Source organism: Triturus cristatus, chromosome 6, assembly GCF_964204655.1.
Source record: "Triturus cristatus chromosome 6, aTriCri1.1, whole genome shotgun sequence".
NCBI lineage: Eukaryota > Metazoa > Chordata > Amphibia > Caudata > Salamandridae > Triturus > Triturus cristatus.
In genome coordinates, this window is record NC_140589.1 from 111,206,317 (window position 1) to 111,226,746 (window position 20,430).

At 46.7% G+C, this 20,430-nt stretch overlaps 1 protein-coding gene across 1 annotated transcript in view; it reads right to left on the reverse strand.

Moving 5' to 3' along the window:
• LRRC73 (leucine rich repeat containing 73) overlaps positions 1-20,430 on the reverse strand; it is a 91,837-nt gene that overhangs the window by 53,340 nt on the left and 18,067 nt on the right. The window contains exon 2 of the mRNA XM_085610318.1: positions 4,313-4,473. Within this exon, the coding sequence (XP_085466444.1) occupies positions 4,313-4,473 (161 nt within the window). The remainder of the gene's footprint in view (positions 1-4,312; positions 4,474-20,430) is intronic.

Genomic DNA, 20,430 nt, shown 5'->3' on the forward strand with positions numbered 1-20,430 from the left:
CTGAAAAGAGAAAAAAAAAATACAAACGTCATTATACAGTGGTACATAGATAGTGACCTCAAATAGATTTGTATTCAAGCTCACAGTTTGACACGCCTCAAACCAGAGCCACAAGCATTCTCAATCGATTCTCTCAGTCTCCACTGGGGCAACTTGACCCACCTCAAATAATGGAAGACCCATGAACACGGAATATGACCAAGATAAAGAGACAAATACATTTTTTTAAACTTCAGATCTCTACCTGAGCCCGAAGATAGGCCCGCCTCATCTGGGGTGACCACCATGTTCCAGTCCTAAACATTTTACCTTCAAGTCATTGTTATCGGGAGTGTCACTCAGTCTATTTAGTTCACTGGAAACAACTCAAGGCTACAACATCCAGAAAGGACTAAGTTGCCTGTGGGAAAGTAGGATCTGCTTCTATGGTTACCCCATTTGTTGCTTGATGTGCTGCTGTTTTTGACCTAGTCTGACTGGGAGCCTGCTAATCAGGACCCCAGTCTATCTGCTTTCTCCCTAAATTGTTGTGTTCAGTACTTCTGTACATCCCAGATTCGATACTGGGGTACCCTTATCAGTCCCTAGTAAATGGTACTAAGGTACCCAGGGCATATGTACCCCAGAGGTCTCCCAAGGGCTGAAGCATGTATGATGCCACCCATGAGAGACCATTCAAAATGGAACTACAGGCCTGCCATTGCAGCCTGCGTAAGCTGGTGCTAGCACCACTTACTAAAGATATAGGTTTCTATATCTAGTGTCACTGAACTTAAAACCTGTAAGTCACCCCATAGCAGGCCTTTCCAATGCTGAAGGCAGGGTGCTTGGTTCCAAGTGAGAGGGTGCCCCTGCATGAGCAGGACACCCCTGCAGATTACAGAGTCCATTCTCCTGGGCTGGAAGTAAAAAAGCCATATACTATATAGAGGGGCACCGCGTAATTACGTGATGACCATCTCGAAAACGGCTGCAACGAATCCTATCATGTTTGGTATCAAACATGTTGGAATCATACCCCAACACCGTAAATGGTGTGAGAGGTATGATTCCAAGCACTGGAACGGGCTTCCGTTAGGCTCTCCATGCTCTCGGTACCAGTCTTCTAGACCCAGACAGCACAACATGGCTGCTGCCGACCAGAGATACCAGCCTTCCCTCTTGCTGCTGAGCCAAGCTAGAGCAGGGGAAGGCAGAACAATAGGCATCTTGTCACAGGGAGGTGTGACCACCTCCCAGACAGGATTTAGTGTTTTGGGATGAGGTGGGTGTGCTTGCCATCGCCACTCAGTCTGCATGATGGGCACATCTGGTGTCCCTGTGCATAGTCTAGCTCAAACCAGTCCTGGGAGCCGTTGGCTCCTGCTCTGACGCGAAACTGGACAAAGCACATGGGAGTAACCTCGCCCCTGTCCAGGACCTCCCCTGGGAGGGTCCCCTGAATCTTCCTAACCCTTTCCCTAGGGTACTTAAGGGCTTACCTGGGTGTAGGTCCCTAGATTCATCGTGGGATAAGATTCAAATCAGACATCACTGCTCTTCTACCGTCTGGGCACTCTGGACTTAGCTGGGCTTTGTTTGGGCCTTACTTCGTCTCCATTTCAGTGTACTGCATTGTCTGTGCCTGTGCATCATACAGGAACCTTCCACGGCCTGTGAAGCATTAAAAACACTTGAAGAAATCTCCCTTGGAGTGAAGGAGTCACTTCCCTGCATTCGCAGGCACTGCAACTAAGTCGACCGGTCTGCTGATCCTGAGCTCCTCCAGACTCCGTGGGCTCTGCAACACAGGTGGTGGTTTTCCACAGCTCCCGAGGCCTGCCCTGACCTCTCACCAAGTTTGAGGCCAGTATCCCTTGTGGGGGTTGCAATAACCGAACCCCTGTGCACCACATCCAACTTGCAGTTGCAAAGGCTGGTTGTTTTCTTTCCAAGAAGATCTTCAGGCTCCAAGTAGCCCAAACCTCGAGCACCTCCAGTGACCAGAATCTTCAGCAACACTGCATCGTGTGCATCGTGGCCTGCATCTTTTGGTGAGCCACTTGAGGTCCTCTTGTGACTCCAGTGCCTCCAGCCTGTGGGTCCACTTGTGTGTCACACTTGTTTCTTTTGGGCTTACCTGATTGCTCGGGGCCTGCCCTGACTACCCTGCCTTTGGTGAGTCCCCTGGACCTTGCTGGTCCCGATGTTACTCCTTCTTTGATTCCTGCGTGGCTTCCCTTTGCCAAGGCTTGTTGGTGTTCCCGCCGGACACCAACCCCTCAGCACTCAACATCCTTTGTGGGACAGCTTGTGCATGGCTCCTTAACATTGCCTGGTCCTCACAGCTGCAGAGTCAAGGTCATTGTCATCCATCCTGCAACCCCTAACATAGGAGGGCATTCGTCTTCCACGTCTCCTGGTCCCCCCTGAGGCACATAGACTCTGTCCCCTCTGCTTGCAGGTACCTCTCAGCTAGAATCCATCCTTGGATTCCACCGGACACTTTCTCCTTCTTCAACAGCGGCACTTTCCTGAAGTCCTTCATTGGGTTCGACGTCGGTTTCGGACACCACTTCACACATATGCACCCGGCTTTCTTGGTGTAGGTAACATGGATACTAGGGTATCCACGGGTGGGGTGGCTCTCCAACCGTCTGTCTTCCACTGGGTTTCTTCAGGATCCACTGGGAATGGCCCTTAATCTGTAAAAAATCCAACCGCGTCTTACACGTAGAGTTGTATGGAGCACGCGGTCGTGTTCCCACACTGCACACACTCTCTGTGGGGTCCCTATCTACTCACCTTGGGTGATTCCTTGGGTCCCCAGCACTTCTACGTCCTCTCGGCATTGTCTTGACCCAAGTTTTGGTTCATATACCGCTTTCTTAATATATGGTTTGATCCCCCTTGGGGTCCACTGTGTATTCTGTGCTATTTACTGTGTTTCTTGCTGAAGTATTGTGTGCATTGTGTTTATCTCCGAGTTGGAGATATTTGAACGTGCTAGAGAATATTATATAATAAATACATATTTTTATAAATACTTGGTGTGGCTCTTTTCACTTAATCTATACTATAAGATTGCATTCTGGTAAAACAAGCTGATTTACACTCCTTCTGGACTAAGCCCGAAGGCTGCTCTCCACAGCTATCACTTAGGGTTGTCTGGACTGGTGCAAGGTGTTCACTAACAAAGTCTACATCATATACCAGGCCAGCTTCTCACATTGCCCCACGAAAGCTCAGGACTGGACAGTTTCTGTGATGATGCAGATTGAAGTAGCCACCGAAAACCTCATCAGAGCTCCTAGCCGTAGTATCCAGCGGAGCTGGGGCCCTTAAGGAGCGGATCACTTTTGATGATCCATGTGTGAACCAGTAACGTCTGAGGTGCTTGGAAGAACTCTTTCATCAGCCCTGGATACGGGAGGCAGTCATGCTACAAAAGAGCGCAGGACGAGGAGGTGATTGGCTGCTGGCTGCTGCTGTTCCTTTTCGGTTGCATTTATCACTATCATCCTACCCTAACTTTCCCTACCTTCCTATGTCTGCTAGAAGAACATTAGTCCAGGCCCTCGTAGTTAGTAGACTGGACTATGGTAAAGCCTTACTGACCGTAGCAAATGAGACGCTGATGGTAACATTACAAGTAGTGCAAAATACTGCGGCCAGGCTTGTTCTTAATATTCCGTCCGGGACCCCCTTGGCCCTGTTGTTGAAAGCCTTACATTGGCTACCGGTAAGGCAGAGAAGCATTTTTTAAATACCTTGCATCACCTACAGCTCTTTAAGGGGTAAAGGCCCCCGATATCTTCACCAGAAACTTAAACACTACTAACTTACTAGAAACCTACGGTCTCAGGATAAAGCTTTGCTAAGTGTATCCGTCTAACTAGATACAGAGGCAGAGCCTTTTATTACCTGGCTTCACTCTACTGGAACAACTTACTTCTTCATGTTCATGTGCACCTCTGTACTGATTATTACAAATTTAGGAAATTGCTGAAAACGTCCTTATTTTAATTGCATTCTCTTGAATCTTATGGCAGCGCCGAGATGCCCTTGAGTAAGTCGTGCACTATATTAAATTTAATTAACATAACAACATAGCATCCTAGTGCAAAATGCATTCTTGCATAATTTAGTGGAATTTTGCGGAATTACACAACAGCAAATTATGCGAGGTACACCCAACCCTAGTTATCATCTTGATGTATTGCGTTCTACGTATAGTGCTGCCATGGTACTCTTCCAGTCACTAGCACCGCCTCTCTCAGAGTTACGAAGCCGCCACCCATGCTTCCCCACTCTAAATCTATCCCAGCCTTACCTGACTTGGCTCCGTCGGGAGGCAGGAGCCCGCAGATTAGGTTGACGCCCTCATCGCCCAGCATACAGTCGCCCAGGTCGAGCGACACCAGCGAAGGGTGCACTGCGAGGGCTGGGTTGAGAAGAGCCAGCCCGGCATCGGTCAGAGGGCTTCCATGGAGGCTGCGGAGAACAGGAGGACAGAGGGTTACCTGATATGTTGCATAGAAGTGTGGTGGAAACAACAGTGGTCAGTAACACAAGAATTCTTCTGATGCCAAAACATGCAGATATCCACCATTAGAGGTTTTGGTTACCATAAGGAGTAAAATGACTTTGTGCATGGTCACAGTGTCCTGGCCTCGGAAGAGATTCCACTCCAGTTTCCAGTACATGCTGATCTGGACCTTTCATCATCATCCTCACTTCTTGCTTCCACCTTCAGTGCACAGAAGGACCTGTGTCTCATCGACTATGATCAGGTGAGGCTCAGTGCATGCAGCCGTTCTAAGAAAAACTCCCATGCCCTAATACACATGGAAGCCCAGAGTCAGAGCATTCTTAAGCTTCATAACATATTTCCACACCAGTGGCGGCTGGCACGGATTGGGGGTGGCGGGCAGTGGGGTATAGAAAAATAAAAGTAAACGTACCTCATCACCCAGTCTCTCCTCCGTAGTCTGTCCGTGTCCGGCCGGAACAGAAGCAGGACGCACACAGGCTCCCCTTAGCCAATCACGATGCTGCTGTTAGCAGCATCGTGATTGGTCTGAGTGGTTCGGCGCTCAGGAAGGGACTATGAGCCAGTGCATGTTCTCCACCCAGGCTTTAATATAGCCTGTTGGAAAACATGCCAACTGAGCATGACTGGCCAGCAGCGCCTGGTTGAAATGGCTAGGGAGAAATCAATGAGAGCTGGGTACGGTGATCAAGCAGGATGTGATACCAAAGGGTTGCTTGCGATGGTTAGAAACTGCTTGATACCCATGGCTGGTTGCAATGGTTACATAGGGCTCCATAGTTGGGGTTGGTTCCAATCATCTACTGGTTCTAATCAAGAACTCTCTAGTTTCTCGGAGTCAACACGGATTTTCCATCCCCGCCAATCCGGCTTTCGACCAAATCACTCGACTGAATCTGCGTTACTCGAGATATCGCACACCCTGAAATTTATAACCGACAACAGCAAGAAGGCAGTCTTGATCCTTCTAGACCTGTCTGCCGCATTGGATTCCATCTCGCATCACATCCTGCTAGCCAGATTGAGATCTTGTGGCATTTCTGATTCTGCATTGGCATGGATTACATCTTCCTGTCAAATAGGAAGCAGGTCATCTCGTTGGGATCTTTTCTTTCACCAGCACGTACCATTTCTACGGGGGCCTCGCTTAGTCCACTTTTATTTAACATATATATGGCCCCTCTTTTCTCGTTGATTTCGACTTACGGGATCGAAATTACATCTCATGCTGATGATACTCAGCTGATGCTGTCATTGGATAAGAATTCTACCGAAGCCGAAGAAAATTTTAAAGCGTGTTTTACAGCAGTCATCAAATGGATGAAAAATAATCATCTCTGCTGTAACACTGACAAGACAGAAATTTTACCCATCGGAAAAAACAACTCCTTCCAACCAAAGGATTGGTGGCCAGATAACACTACAGCCCCCCCATCAACGGTGGAGGTTGCAAAAAATCTAGGTATTTGGTTCGACTCTTCCCTCTCTTTTAAACCTCATGTTCTGAAGGTAACTGAGACTTGTTTTGGCCTGATAAAAACCTTGAGAAAGTTCTTCAATCTGATCCCGTTAGCCGCTAGGAAAACAGTGGCAGTGGCTCTCATATTATCGCGGCTGGACTACTGTAATAGTCGTCTTGCAGGGATTAATAAAACCACCCTGAGGAGACTACAGGTAGCTCAGCATGCTGCAGCCAGATTGGTCCTAGGGCTTCCTCGTAGAGCGTCGGCCCTGAAGACCCTTCATTGGCTCCCAGTTCATAAAAGAGTTTTGTTTAAACTACTACTGACGAATTTCAGAGCATACCTCCACCTGGGCCCGGCATATCTTTCAGCAAGATTTAAACCATACACTACTGCAAGAACTCTAAGATCTAGCGCTGCAAGCTTGCTCAAAGTACCTGGCTTCAAATTAACAACTAGAGGTGGGAAATCAGCCACGGTTCTGGGAGCAAAGGCCTGGAATTGCATGCCAAAGGAACTCAGAGTAATTGAACAGGAGGGGCAGTTCAGAAAGGTTTTAAAGACACGGATCGTTGGAACACCTGATGCCTGCTGCCTGGACCTAATTTAGGTCCCAATCTACACAACTGATCCTTGTCCTTTACAGCGTCAGGAGACTCCGTTAGGAGTGACAGACGCGCTATATAAGCCTCACTTTTCATTTCATTTTCATTTCATTTCATTCATCAGGCAGTGTTTGATTGCTACAGCTGGGTGCAATAAGCAAAGCCCGATATTTGCAATAGATTGTTATGTTAATGCAGGTTATGACTGAGTTGGTTGGGATAGTCGGGCGGATCTCAATTTTTGGGTTGGATTGCAACAGATAGGTAGGGCTCGACACTAGGGCTGAGAGGCACTGCTCGATATTGGGGGTTTATTGACTTGTTCAGCCATGACTAGGTGATTGGAGTTGGGCTTATGAATTTTTTGACGTGGCTTAATACAGGCTTCCCCAACGAGTAGCTTTGGAACTGCTGGTAGCTCCCCAGCCTCCTGTGTGCAGATCAGCCTACTAAATCAGAGCATTTGGCTTGGTGGATTTCATATATGTATTCCCAAAATGTAAAAAGGTTTATCCGAAATGAAAATGTGTGTATTTTCAGAACTTATAGACTGATTGTTGGAGAAAAATAGATTTCTAAAATGTATCCAATGTACATCAGTGTTGGTTAACCTGCCTGCTGCATTGGGGAGATCTCTTCTGACCGTCCAGCATGTGGAGTTTGATTAACGTGATCATCATTATAAAACTAATATCAGTTCAGGGCGATTTTACTTACTGTTCCGTTAGTGCCGGGACACTCTTTTGAGTAGCTGTGCGCTTTATAAATCCCACATAACATAACATTTTCAGTGAACAAAAAGAGCTCCTGTTACCGAAAAGGTTGGAGACCCCTGGCTTAACACATGGGAGTTTGCTGTCGTGGTCAGGCTGGCTCGATCCCTGTGACTGCTTGTAATGGTCAGCGAGGGATACATACTTGGAATAGGCTATGATGGGCAGACAGATACAGACACTTATAAACAGCTGCAATATGCAAATAAAGCCATGAGGCTAATTTTGATGGCCACGCAGGGCGCGAGACCGAGTTACGAAGCTTTGGCGGGTTCGGAGAAAGATATATGAGCCATGGGCTAGAGGGAGGTCATGAATTTCCACAGCACAGTGATATGAGAGGAGAGTGATGTCTCAATATGTGCTGCTGACAGGTTAATGGAGACTTTTAGTGAGGGCTGGGGTGCTGAAGGAGATGTCATCGCCACTGCTTGCGTGTTAATCGGTGCTGTAAGCGATGCCGCTCATCATATGTCACACTCTGTTGTTTGACGGATAATAGCTGTGCACCTACAAAGCAAGGTTTGGTATCTGTTACCGGTTGTTCCTGCTCTGTTTCAAAGAGCGAATCTCTCCCATCTCTGGGATCCAAGCCTGGGATCCTCTACTAGTAATACAAGACAAAGATGGGTCTCAGGACAGAGAATAAAAGCATAACTGGAGAGCAATAGAAAACAGCAGCAAAGCCCTTTCATACAACAACAGGAAGAACAAGCCCCACAAATCCCAATAAAAACAGGGAAGACCACTCAGTAGACAATCTTAACCAAAATTGACTTTAAGAACTTTCACGATCTTTGAGTCACAGCCTGCAGTCGTCAAGCTGCATTGATCGGGAAGGTTTCCGGGGGGGTCCCCAGACCATTTATGCGACTGAATCACCAGGGTTAATTCATTATTTGAACCAAAAGGGGATAATCATAAGGAGTAAACAATGGGCCATATGTACAAGGACTGGCGCTAACTACTGTTAGCAGCAGATTTCCTACCGCCGTGTACCGCTGAAAGACGTCGCTACATGGCGATATTTTCAGGGAGCCGCGGTGAATACTGCCACTAACACTAACGTGAAGGCAATAGAAATTCTGGCGTTAGCGGGCAAAAACTGACGAAAGGCCCAATAGCGGCAAAAAAATGCACGTTAGTCAGCCCAACGTGCGTTTTTTTGCCTGTATAGGCAAAAATAGTCTATCAGTTCACCTCCAAAGAAAAATTGGAAATAAAACCAGTGGAATGCAGAATTGAGCAGCCAGGGCCAAGTGCAGCACACATCAACAACCCCCTCAAGCCCCCCAACCACCAGGATGACAATCCAGAGTACCAAGGGAAGAGGAAATTCAGGGCTACATCTATGAAAAGAGGCACATCTCTGCGCAAAACCAGTGATGCATCACTTTTCATTGTGCACTCCTTGCAAAACCATGGCATCCAAAACCATGAAAGCACGGGCAGTCCCCAGGGCCCGGAGGCCTCGCTAGGCCTGCGTCTGGGACCCGAAGTGGGATGCGGAGATGCTGTGGAGTCGCTGGGCCGTGGCGGTAGACATTGAGGCACGGCGATCGCCGTTACCTGGGGGTGAAGTGTGGCAGGTCGCATGGAGACACTTTGCAGACATGTGTGAGAAGACCACCTTGAGCCCCTTGGAGATGTGAACGGTAGAGGCGCTCCTACACACCAATGTAGGGAGGTCTGCATCACATACTACGATCCAACACAACACCAGGGTGCACGGAGGAGACTACCAATAGTGGGCGGCACCTCTTTGAATCACAGTCCGAATGATGATGTGCTGGCCGGACGCTGTGGAGGGTGACGGCTCTGAGCTGCGCAGAACATGTGTGGCAGGAGCGCTGCAACTTCACGCCTAAGGGGGCCCTGTTGCATCACCTGCATCGGGAGGTTCCCCAGTGGACTTGGCGGCGACTGCTGTACCCAGGCTTGTGAAATCCCACCTGGCTGAGGCTCCTGCTGGCTGAGTCAACGAATAGGAGAGAGTGCAGCGGATTGCACCACAGTGTCAATGTCCAGGTAAGGAGAAGGTGGGACGCGTAGCGAAGGAGGCCCGGGGGTTGAGTCGCCCAGGCCTAGCACCTGTGGGTGACGCACCCCCAGTGGCAGAGCATCCGATATGGCGGTAGAGTGTCGCCCCACTGCTTTCAAACAGTGCAAGAAGAGGCGAAATAATAATATGATGATAACTTCCTGATGCACCTATGCTATGTTTCCTTTGCAGGCGGGAGGGTGGGTAGGGCTGCTCCACTCATGGAGCAGGGCAGGGGTATGCCCACTCAAGTGCGCAGTGACTGTTTTGTCAGCCTTCTCAGGCCACCCAAAGCAGTCATGTGCACTTCCCTGTTTGCAATGCAGGCTGTATTACAGCCTGCATGGAGCACATGCCCACCCCTCCAGCCCCTGGCTGAACGCCTTGTATCACAATGCCGCATTGCAGCGTTGTGATTGGCTTTGGGGAGGGAGCCTGGCTGCCTGCTTCTGGAAGCAGACTCAGGAGAGCAGGAGCACAGAAGACGCGTGACCCGGCCTGGAGGTAAGAAATCTTAAAAACAAATATTTACAACCCCCGCTCACACCCAGCCCCCGCGTCCCCGCCCTCTACAGTGTCCTTTCCTGCGTTTCCAGCCTCCCACCAGTCCAGTCCCCCCACAGCACTTCTCAATGGTGGCCGCTGTGCACCCATGTGCAGTGGGCGTACCACTGGTGTGCCAAAGGAATTTTAACGTTACAACCCATACCATTAAATCGCATTCCATTACAATGCATACTAATACTACGCATATTGCAACAGTGGGGAAAGTGCTGGATAGCGGAGGGGTAAAATTACTATTCCCACTCCTGTGAGTGCAACCCTAAAACTAACCCTTGTACCCCAAAACCCACCCTGAACTCTCAAATTAACCTTTGCACCCCAAAACCCACCATGAACCCTCAAATTGATCTTTGCACCCCAAAACCCATACCCTCCCAAAAACACAAAATTCTCCATTACTAACCTCACAATGCGTTGTAATGGTATGCGTAGTAAAGGCACCTTGCGTTGTAAAAGTTGCGTTGTAAAGGCATTACGATGTGATGCCTGTGTTGTAATGGTCGTCTCCTGTGCCAAAGGAAAGCCATAGGCAAGCCTGTCTGCGTCAGTCCGCCCCTGGACCGCGCCCAGCACCAAGGGCCACTCCACCACTACACCAGCACCCTCCCCGCCATCAACTCTGGACGCCACATCGCCTGCCATCTAGCAACACTGTGGAATTCTCTTGAAGTCTGCGCCTGTTGAAACTTCAAACGCACCTTCTGCCACATCAGCACACCAGTGCCTCGTGCCACCCAGCCGACCAACAGCGCACCCGACCGGCTCAACTGCTTCCTCCGCAACTTGCGGTTCCTCCACAAACACGCAACAGAAATCTGGGACCTCCTTGACGCCACCTCTACAGACATCACCTCTTCAGGGAAACCTGGACCAACCTCTGCTCCGTACCAGACATCGCCATCGCCATCCCTGACGGCTATTAAATCACCCACAAGGACCACCCCAACCGTCCAGGAGGAGGCATTGCCATCTCCTCCAAAAGCACACTCCGACTGACCACGCACTCTAATGACCCAACGGTGAGCATGGAATACCTCCAGTTCCAGTTCTGGACCAACCCCAACACCATCCTCTGCGGCACCCCCATCTACAGGCCCCCCGGGCCATGGTCCCCATTCACCGATACCATTGTAGACCTCATTGCACCCCAGGCTCTCCCATCCTACTCTGAGCCCTCAAGTTCCACCTGGACAACCCCAGTGACCAGAACACCACCCCCTCCTGGGGAAGCTCGCCAACATCGGACTCCAGCAGCTAGTCATCGCAACAACCCACATAGCCGGACACACGCTCAAGCATGTCTCCTCCGCCAGCAGGAACTTCAACTGCAGCCACACCACAGGACTCTCCTGGACCGACTATCGTTGTATACATCACGTCTTCACCATGCCCACCGTACACAACCGCCATCATCGCCCCCCTCCCTCGCAGCTGGATCAAAGCCATCTTAGAACTCTCGTCAACTCCCTCAGCACCACCACTCCTCCAATGCTTACAGAAAATAACACCGCAGCACGCAACCTACACCAATGCATTTCCAAGTGCACCGACACCCTGGCACCCCTCAACAAAAGACCAGGCAAATAACACCCCAAGAAGGCAAACTGGTTCACTCCAGCCCTCCACTAGTACAGATACCCTGCGTCTCGAGAAGTGATGGAGCGACAACATCAATCAACTCCGCAACACAGTCACCCTTGCACCATGGCGCAAGGGTGCCTACATTGGTGCTTGGCAGCCATTGTGCGTCAACGTAGGAGAAAAAGACAGGGGGGCTTATTCATGTGCCCCTTCTGACAGTTTCACCCTGACTGTGCGTCAGTTTCTTGACGTACTTCCAGCGTGATTCTTGCACCACGTTGCACTGTATTTGCAAAGTGACGCATGTAGGCATATGCGTGACCTTGTGAGGCCTTGTGCCACATTACACCTGCATCAGGTATAATGTATGCAGGGTGTGTGGTCCCACGCAACAAAGCCTCATAGGAGTGGCACAGTGAAATTCATCAGATTTCACTGCGACAATTGTAGGACGGCACTGCGTCAGTACCTTATCCCTGCCTCATGGCAGGCGTAAGGGTGACGCAGTGCCACAAGGATAGGCTGGACCCATGCATTGCTGGAGCTGCATCATGCTTGTGACACAACTGCAGCAAAGCGTGACTTTAGCGCTGACAGGTACGTCAGGATTCCATATGTACCTGTCATTAATTGCGACATGGAGCGCTGTACAGTGCATACAGCACATCCATGGTGTCGCAAGAAGGTGTAGTGAAAAATGTTGCAACGCTGTTTTGTCGCAGCGCTGCAACACTTTTCCTGAATGAGGCCCAGGAATTTGCACTATCTTGTTGATGGTACGCATTCCTGCCCTGTAGTTTTGTTGCAAGGCAGCGCAGCAACATTCTTAGCAGCGCTGTCCAGCACCAAAACCTGCTGAAATGAGGCCCCAAGTCGTTGCACCATTTTTAAGACCAGCTATTTTCTGGTCTTAAAATACTGCCTCTAACTGCAGTTAGAGGCAGTTTTTTGGGTCTTGCTCTACACAAGGAATTTCTTGTAACTATCGCAAAGTGGGGTTAGCTGCTGTTTTTGCACGGGAAGGCCTACCTTGCATCTCATTTTCGTTAACTGGTGCTAACAGAAGTGGCAATCTTTGAAATGCACGTTTTTGCCGAAAAACTGCCGCTAACTGAGGTTTGCAACAGCTTGTGCATATGGCGATAAAAAAATAGCCGCAATAAAGTGCCGCTATGGCGGTGTTAACTCCTTGTACATATGCCCCCAAGTGTCTTAATATTACTTTAAGGAGAAGAACTCTGAGGTAATGTGGCCAAGTTAACCTTAGTTTCACAACCAGGGGAAGAATAAGAATGTTGTGCTGCACGGCAAATATTGAATATTCAAGGCACCTGAGACCCAGCATCATCGGATCACGCCATATTGAGGCCTGGTTCAATCATCGAACGGCTTTTGCTGTACACAATTCCTTTGCATCAATTACTCAAAACTTAGCAAAATGGATCTCCGCTTTTGAATGTGTTCAAAGCAACACTAGATAAGCCAAGAAGTGCATATGCAAGAGAATTGGATCTACAACAAAGGCTTATCATTCCAAGATGAGGGATCATAGCGTACATAATACCGCTTCCTGTGGGGATACAGGACTGCGGTTTTCAATGGTCGAATATTACCTCATGATTAGGAGTTGCACAGAGTGGATTAGGGAAAACGCTGTACTACCACACCTTGCTCCACCACGCTCAGATTCAAAACTCTGAATCTTGCTTTTTTTCCCTTCACAAATTACCTGGCGATATCTGTGTGTGCAGACACCTGGTCAGTCTGCACATAACTTGTAATGCTAATACGGGCGCAAAACCCAGCCAATGAGGAAAAAGTGTCAGAATATTAAGACCTATCAAATCCTGAATACCGAAATCTGAAACTGGATCAACTTTACATCCCTTAGCCCCAATTTGATTAAATGACTATATCTTTAAACAAAGGCAGCATGGTTCTGAAGAAACCAGTTTAGATCAAAGAGGCAAGTCTGTATTTCAAGATTCAAAAGTTAATGACAGAATTGTGAGATATTAAATCTCAGTTCTATGCTGCTTACATGCACTGATCTATTTTCAGCTACTGCCGGCACCAGCGCGATAGACAGGGCATCCTCTTCTACACTCTCTGCGTAAAAGAGATGTAAACTTTATAGACCAGTAAGACTTAGGCCAATAAAATGGTGACCTGCTTTAAAAAAAAATTAACACATTCTATTTTGGGATAAGAAAATTACTTTGTAAAGTTTCAATTTAGCAACAGTGGACCATTAACCTAGGAACATTAGGTGCACTTCCTTTGTGGTACCCTTTGTCACGATGGCCTCTCAAATCCCCCGGCCTCTTAAATCAAGAAGCGGAAATCTAACATCAAGAAACGAGTGGATCAATGGTGATCCATTTCTAATAAAAGAACTGTCAGATTTTAAAGAGTTATAAAATGAAAGGCCCCACAAACCTGAATATATGTTAATAAAAATAAGAGAATATTCTAGAAAGCAATGAAATCTTTGTGCCTAAGCCATTATTTCAAACACCATAATACAAAGCAAAAACATAAATAAACCTGTGTTTGCTCCAAAAAGAACAGTCTGTTTCAGGCACAAAACCACTATCCTATGTCTTGTCAATATCCAAGGCTCTCAGTTTTCCGTTTTTACTGATTATTACAGGCAATACAGGTAGAAATGCAGTCTTTCCTGTCTGTATTTATAAACTGAAAAATACAGAAAATTGGTCTCTTCCATGATTCGCTAAGTTGCCATTCACGACTTCCATGTCAACACCTATTCAAATTGACAGCATGGAGAGTTAAAAAAAAGTGGCGATGGGCAGCTTACCGCGGAATTGATTTGCCCCCTGTCCCTGAGGACGACCCCTGAGTTGCCCTCCCCGCTCTTCGGCATGCGTCCCTTAGGGTGGCAACGATGGCCTGTTTTATTATTTTACTAGGTTGTCTGTTGTGAATCTGCTGAATCATGTATTTTTTATTTAGACACTGGTCCATTGTCTGCACAATGTTTAGATTATTATTTTCCCTGCATGTTCTGCAAGGTTTGTTTCTTCACATAGAAATGGTTATCGATGCACACATTGTTCAACTGCTTCACTGTACCATTGAAGGGCCGTTGCCTTGTGTATCGAAATATGACAAAATAAAATGTGTTTTAAAAAAAAAAAAAGTGAAGAAATGTTCTTAAATACCTTTATATGTGCACTTGTACTAAAATGATGATATTTTCATATAAGTTTATTGTTATATTATATTTGGTTGCTTTGAGTACTAAAACTCAACAGGCATTAAGGTGCGAGTACACATATATTGCTTAAATAAATATGGAAATACGCTAGGTACAAATTCATTTGTTTACAAACCACAAAATAAATACTAATAATGTGGCCAAAAAGAAATATAGATATAGACGAATATTTTTTTTTTAAATACCATAAAATTGGGAGTCCTTACTGTAACAAACGTTCAACTTTTTAATAGAAATGAATGACCGGTATTTGATAGATGACGATAGAGATTAAATGTAAATTCCCACGGAAAAGGAAACAAAAAGGTGTCCCCAATTTCCACCACAGTAAACTTCACAAGAGGACCCAGTTCTAACACTTTAAGACAGTGATTGGACCTTAGCGTTTGGCAGGTGGCGTACTAATATGTAAGGGCTAACTCGTCCGCCGTATTACGAGTGCAGTAGGTTATAATCATGGGCCACTGGAATTATGCGATTGTGCGGCTGTAGCATTTTTCCACATAATTATAGATTTGCTGCATTTGCTACACAATCCTTCATCTGCTGCATAATCTGCAGATTTAAACCAAAAAAAGTGTTTTTAACTCAAACGTTCAAAAGTTACTAAAAACACAGTGACAAATGTCACCACGCAGTGGAAGGTCATTATTTACTAGCTCCACAACAACAGACAATGGGTGCAGTTGTAAAACAGCCATAAAAAGTCCAAGTCAGAACTTGAATCTGTCTTTTTAAAATAATTTGCTAACATGTTATGCTGCCACCGCAAGGACATGGGTACATTTTGTTGCAGAGTTAAAATATAATGATGTGGTGGCGATGAAAATCATTCTTGTCCTTAAATAGCACGATGCTCTGTACCAGCGTATTCCAAACTGAGGGTTGGTCACAAGCCGATTTTTGATAGGTCAGGAAAGTCCCAGCAATAATTAAAGATGCATTTACATTTTGTATTCATCTTGTCACATTTGCTGGTGTTTCGAAAACAGAGGTCAAAACCAGGATGTGTCTTCTGACAAATTGCTGCTTATCCTTTTAACATGGGGATTGCTGTGTACTTTTTTTCTCCGACTGCAACGTGAGAGGAGTTTTTAAAGTGAACTATGTGGCAATCTTACTGAAATGCAGGGAGTGCGAGGGGAAAGGCTGTAGGATCTTGGTTTTTATGGAAACACAACAAAATGTGCATAATTGTAAGTGACCTGTATGCATTTAGCTGTTAGGAAAGCAAAAATGAGCACATGTTGTCCTGATTCTGAAGTGTGCTGGAAACAGATTTTAATAGGATCAAAGCAAATCAAGACACTTTACTTCACTTGGGGATACACAAATGCTAAATATTGGCAGAAAGCCTATGTCCACACACTGCCCTTGTGTGCAGTATGGTTCTAGCAGTAAAGCTGTGGGTCTGTGCTCATGTCGAGGCCTTTTCATTGGAAATGTGCTGTCTGTACCGGACAGTGCGCTACCTCACAATGATTTAGTCATATTGCAAAATCGCCCTGCCTCACATGTAATTAATTGTGGGTGAGTTGCGAGTGTGTCTTTGTAAAAGTTGGGTTGTGGTTGTAAAAGGTCTGGGAAGCACGGCTATGTACCATTATTGGGCATTAATCTGGTCTTGTTCTTCCAAAAATTGTGAGGAGTTTGGGCTTTTTTAACATTTGAGCTGGGATTCGTTACAGGTCGGGTAATTCCTTAAATTGAAGATGCAGCAGTCTGCAAACATAAGACGTATTTTTTAATTTGGTTTTGAACAAAAATAAGGCAATGTAAAATCAGGAAGTCCACCATTTCCCTAATCTACAGCAAGTTCTCGGCCTGCGATTCACTGGAGAAGGCGGTCCTTCGCCCCTGACAGGATCTACTGTAGAGCTGCAATAGATCAAGAACTGATGAAGCACCATGGATCCCTCAAATACCTGGAAATTCACTGTAGTCCTTTCGGGGACTGCAGTCTAGCAGCTAGAAAGACCAGGAGAGGGTTGGCTAGAGCTTCCATTAACCGCCAAGCTGTGGCAGGATCTGTGGCAACATTGCTTCATGATTGTCCTTTTTAGGTCTCGCCTCACCCAGCGCATGCGCTGGTCTGGCGAGACATTTTGTGAGGGCTCCAAAAAGTGCTACCAGGCCAGCCTAGAGCTACAGTGCATGTGCGCGGGCGCGCTTGCCGCGCTTTACCGCGATTACTTTCACTTTTGCGGCCGCTTTGATGTTTAATCGCGATCACTTTCGCGGCCACACGGCCGCTTTGATGTTCTCCGTGAGGCTTCAATAGATTGCAGCAGTTAAAACAAGCATTGGCATAGCCAATAGGTCTTGCTTTTGGGACCTTATAAGTGTTTAGTTATGCAACTGTTGCATGGCTAAACACTTATAAGGTCCCAAAGGCGAGAACTATTGGCTATGCCAATGCTTGTTACACAGGTTAGCATTATCTGGACAGAGAGTACAGCTCATTAGTGTCGATTTAGCACCTAAATAGAGCATCATCACCCTTCAACTTTGGTAAAGTACCTTCCAAGGAGCGACAGCGCGCGTGACAGCGCTTTTAGTAACATTCGATCCGTTTGTTCAAATGTGCAAATTGTGCAGCAGATGATGTATTTATTTATATACTAAGTTTTATATAGCGCTGGCTAGACCCGGAGGTATCAGAGCACTTTACATGAGGATCAAGGTGTTACAGGTTATGTAGTTACATCAAGATAAATCGTGGTAAAGCATAAAATACTGCAGCCATATTATCCCATAATGCCAGTGCCCCTGGCTGTGCTCGAAGGACCAACGTGTGCATTCCTGCACGCCAGGGTAAACTCAGGGGCCCTAGCGATGCTCTATCAGCCTTCGCCATCTCCCACAGCACCAAGTACCTGCAGAGGCCAGCGCTGTTGTACCCAAGTGCAGCTTACACTCTACTGACAGAGCTGTAGGATCTGATAATGTGGCCCTGGTGCAGATGGGCCACGACAGGCAGAAGGGCCTTCACTGTCGCTGCAGCAAGGCTTGGAAATAATGCTCCCTCGCCCTGGCACCGGAAGGTCTCCCTCCTGAAGCAGTCAAGGAAAACCCTTACAACAAGGCTGTATCCTTGGCTTCTGCTTGTTTTTCAAGCTGTATTCAGTTGTGATGTCAAATCTGCTATGGTTGGATTGAATAGCGTGGGTGCCAGCACACATCCCTGCTTCACTCCTCAATAGGTATTGATTTTCCTTGATAGGTATTTCCAGTCTCTGATGTTTACCCTTACTCGGGTGTTACTATACAACATTTGGATCTGTCTTACTAGTTAGGGTGGTATATCCTGAACAGCGGTGTAGAGTTGTGCATTTTTTTTACTGTTGGTCCATGATAAGTGAGAGCGTTAGGATCTTTGTCGAGGTTCCTACACCTCTGTTGAAGCCCGTTTGATTGATCGATATTATCTCTTGTTTGTTGCTCATGGTGACCGGTCTTGGAACAATAGCGTGGCTAAATATTTAGCCTTGTTATCCAGCAAGGAAATCAGTCTGTAATTCTCCGGTTATGCCCGGCCTCCTTTATATATTGGGTGAATGACCGACCCTCTCCAAGAGTCTGGTAGAACTTCTTCTGGTAGTATATAGCTATGGACTGTTTTCAATTGACCTGCCCAGAACTCAGGTATTTGACTTGGTGTTGGCTTGTGGTTTCTCCCCTTGGTCCTGGTGCCCCATCTCCGCAGCCTCCTTTAATGCTTTTTAGAATCTTGCTCCGCTAGCAGAGGACCGTGCTAGCCTCCACCGTTTTTGACGGCCCTTTTCTCCAACCACTGTCTTGTTCTACAGGACGCGCATGTATGCTAGAGTGTCCTATCTGAAACTTTGCCCAGCAATGTTCTGTAATATTTGAGTTTTTTAAACTGTTTGGGCACCGTCCTAGGCGGTTGGCTGTCATTCAGTATTCTTTCGAGTTTGCATTTCCACTAGAAGCAGCAACGTTGTCCAGGAGATTCCTTCCCTCTGTTTCCTTTCTTCCCAGATTAGTTTCCTGTATTTTTGCCTTTGCTCCTGGAAGTGGTTTCTCAGGTCTTTGTTTTGCAGGTCCTTTCATAGACATCTCCAAGCTCCGTTTACTTCTTTTTCGCTAGTCGTCCTGCTTGCGATAACTTGTTATAGTCTTTTGCTGGAACCAGTTTCCTGTCACTTGTTACATTTGCTGCATTCATTTTACCTGTTGTTATTAGTTTCCCTAAAAAGGCCTCCCAGTTTTCAAGTGGGGTTTGTTCTTCATAGTTATCTAGACTCAATTGTCTGCTGTTTTTTTCTAGGGCAATTATTGTTTTTTCAAACCACTTCAACATCTTGTAATCTATTGTGTGAACTGTTCCAACTCTTGGGGCTGGTGTGCCCGTTATGCTTTTCACAATTTATAGCTCTATTCTCTGAGGGAAGTGATCACTCGTCTCTTTGCTGATTTGAGTAGGATGTTATATACCTAAAAAAGGATGTGAATGTTCAGTCCAGGGTTCTCCAAAGTCGGTCCTGGAGGGCTGGATCCATGCCAGATTTTAAGATATCTACATTTATCAAAATGGAGATATGCTAAAAATCTGACATGGATCCAGCCCTCCAGGACCGACTTTGGGCACCCTGGTATAGTCTATTATGGTATGTGTTGAACCAGAGTGATGACTTGGTCCATCAGTTCGGCACCTCTCATTCAGTACTCGTAGGCCCAGCGGGGCTACCCCTGTGGCACTATCCGCTCCCTTCTTATCAGCTCGAGTTGGATGGCACCTTCCCTGTGGTTGGACCTTCCACATTTGATCTTTGATTAGTTGTTGTTCATCATCCTGTGGGCTGTGGAGTAGGTTCATGTTGAAATCCCCTGTGATAGCAAGAAGAGTGGTGCCCTGGTGTTTTTGTAGTTCTGTTATTAGCGCTATTAACTTCTTCCCTAGGTCTTGCTTTGAAGCCTGCTTTGGGTGTATGTGTACATTTATCATTGCAAGGGTTGTTGCTACTTCCATTATTACCACCAAAATTCCCGCGTCTTCTGAAGGTCTTAGCTCACATTTTGCCTGGATTAATTTCACCAAATTGAAGAAATTATTAAAAACGTTATTTTAATTCTGTCTTTCCGCGGAGCCTGACATACCCCGTTAGGGTGATTCGTGCGCGATATCAAATTAAAATAAAACTAATGTGAGTTGCCAGCCCTCCTTTCGGGTGTCTTTTCCGTTCAGATTTTTTTAATTCTTTAAAGCCAGGGATTGGACTAGGATCCACTAACCAGGTTTCTTGCAGCATATTTATTCGGTGCCCCTCCCAGTAATTCACAGCCTCCATGTTATGCGTTCTATGTGCTTGACCTCCAATGTCCCAGGAGCGCGTGTCCGTGTTCTGTAAGGCTGGGGCCAATGGTGATTATTAATTCCCACAGGCTGGGGCTATTAACCAATATTCGCCGGGGGACCCATTGACACTCTGAGTGAGGCGCCATTATTGGCATTTTAAGCTGGAGTCAATAACGATTATTCTTACCAGGGGACACTGATAATCAGTTAAGGACAGGGTCAGTTGACTCAAAGAATATTGTGTCAAAAAAATAACACAATTCACTGGAAAAACGTTAGTTAAGGTTGATGGGAGGTCAAAGTGCCTACAG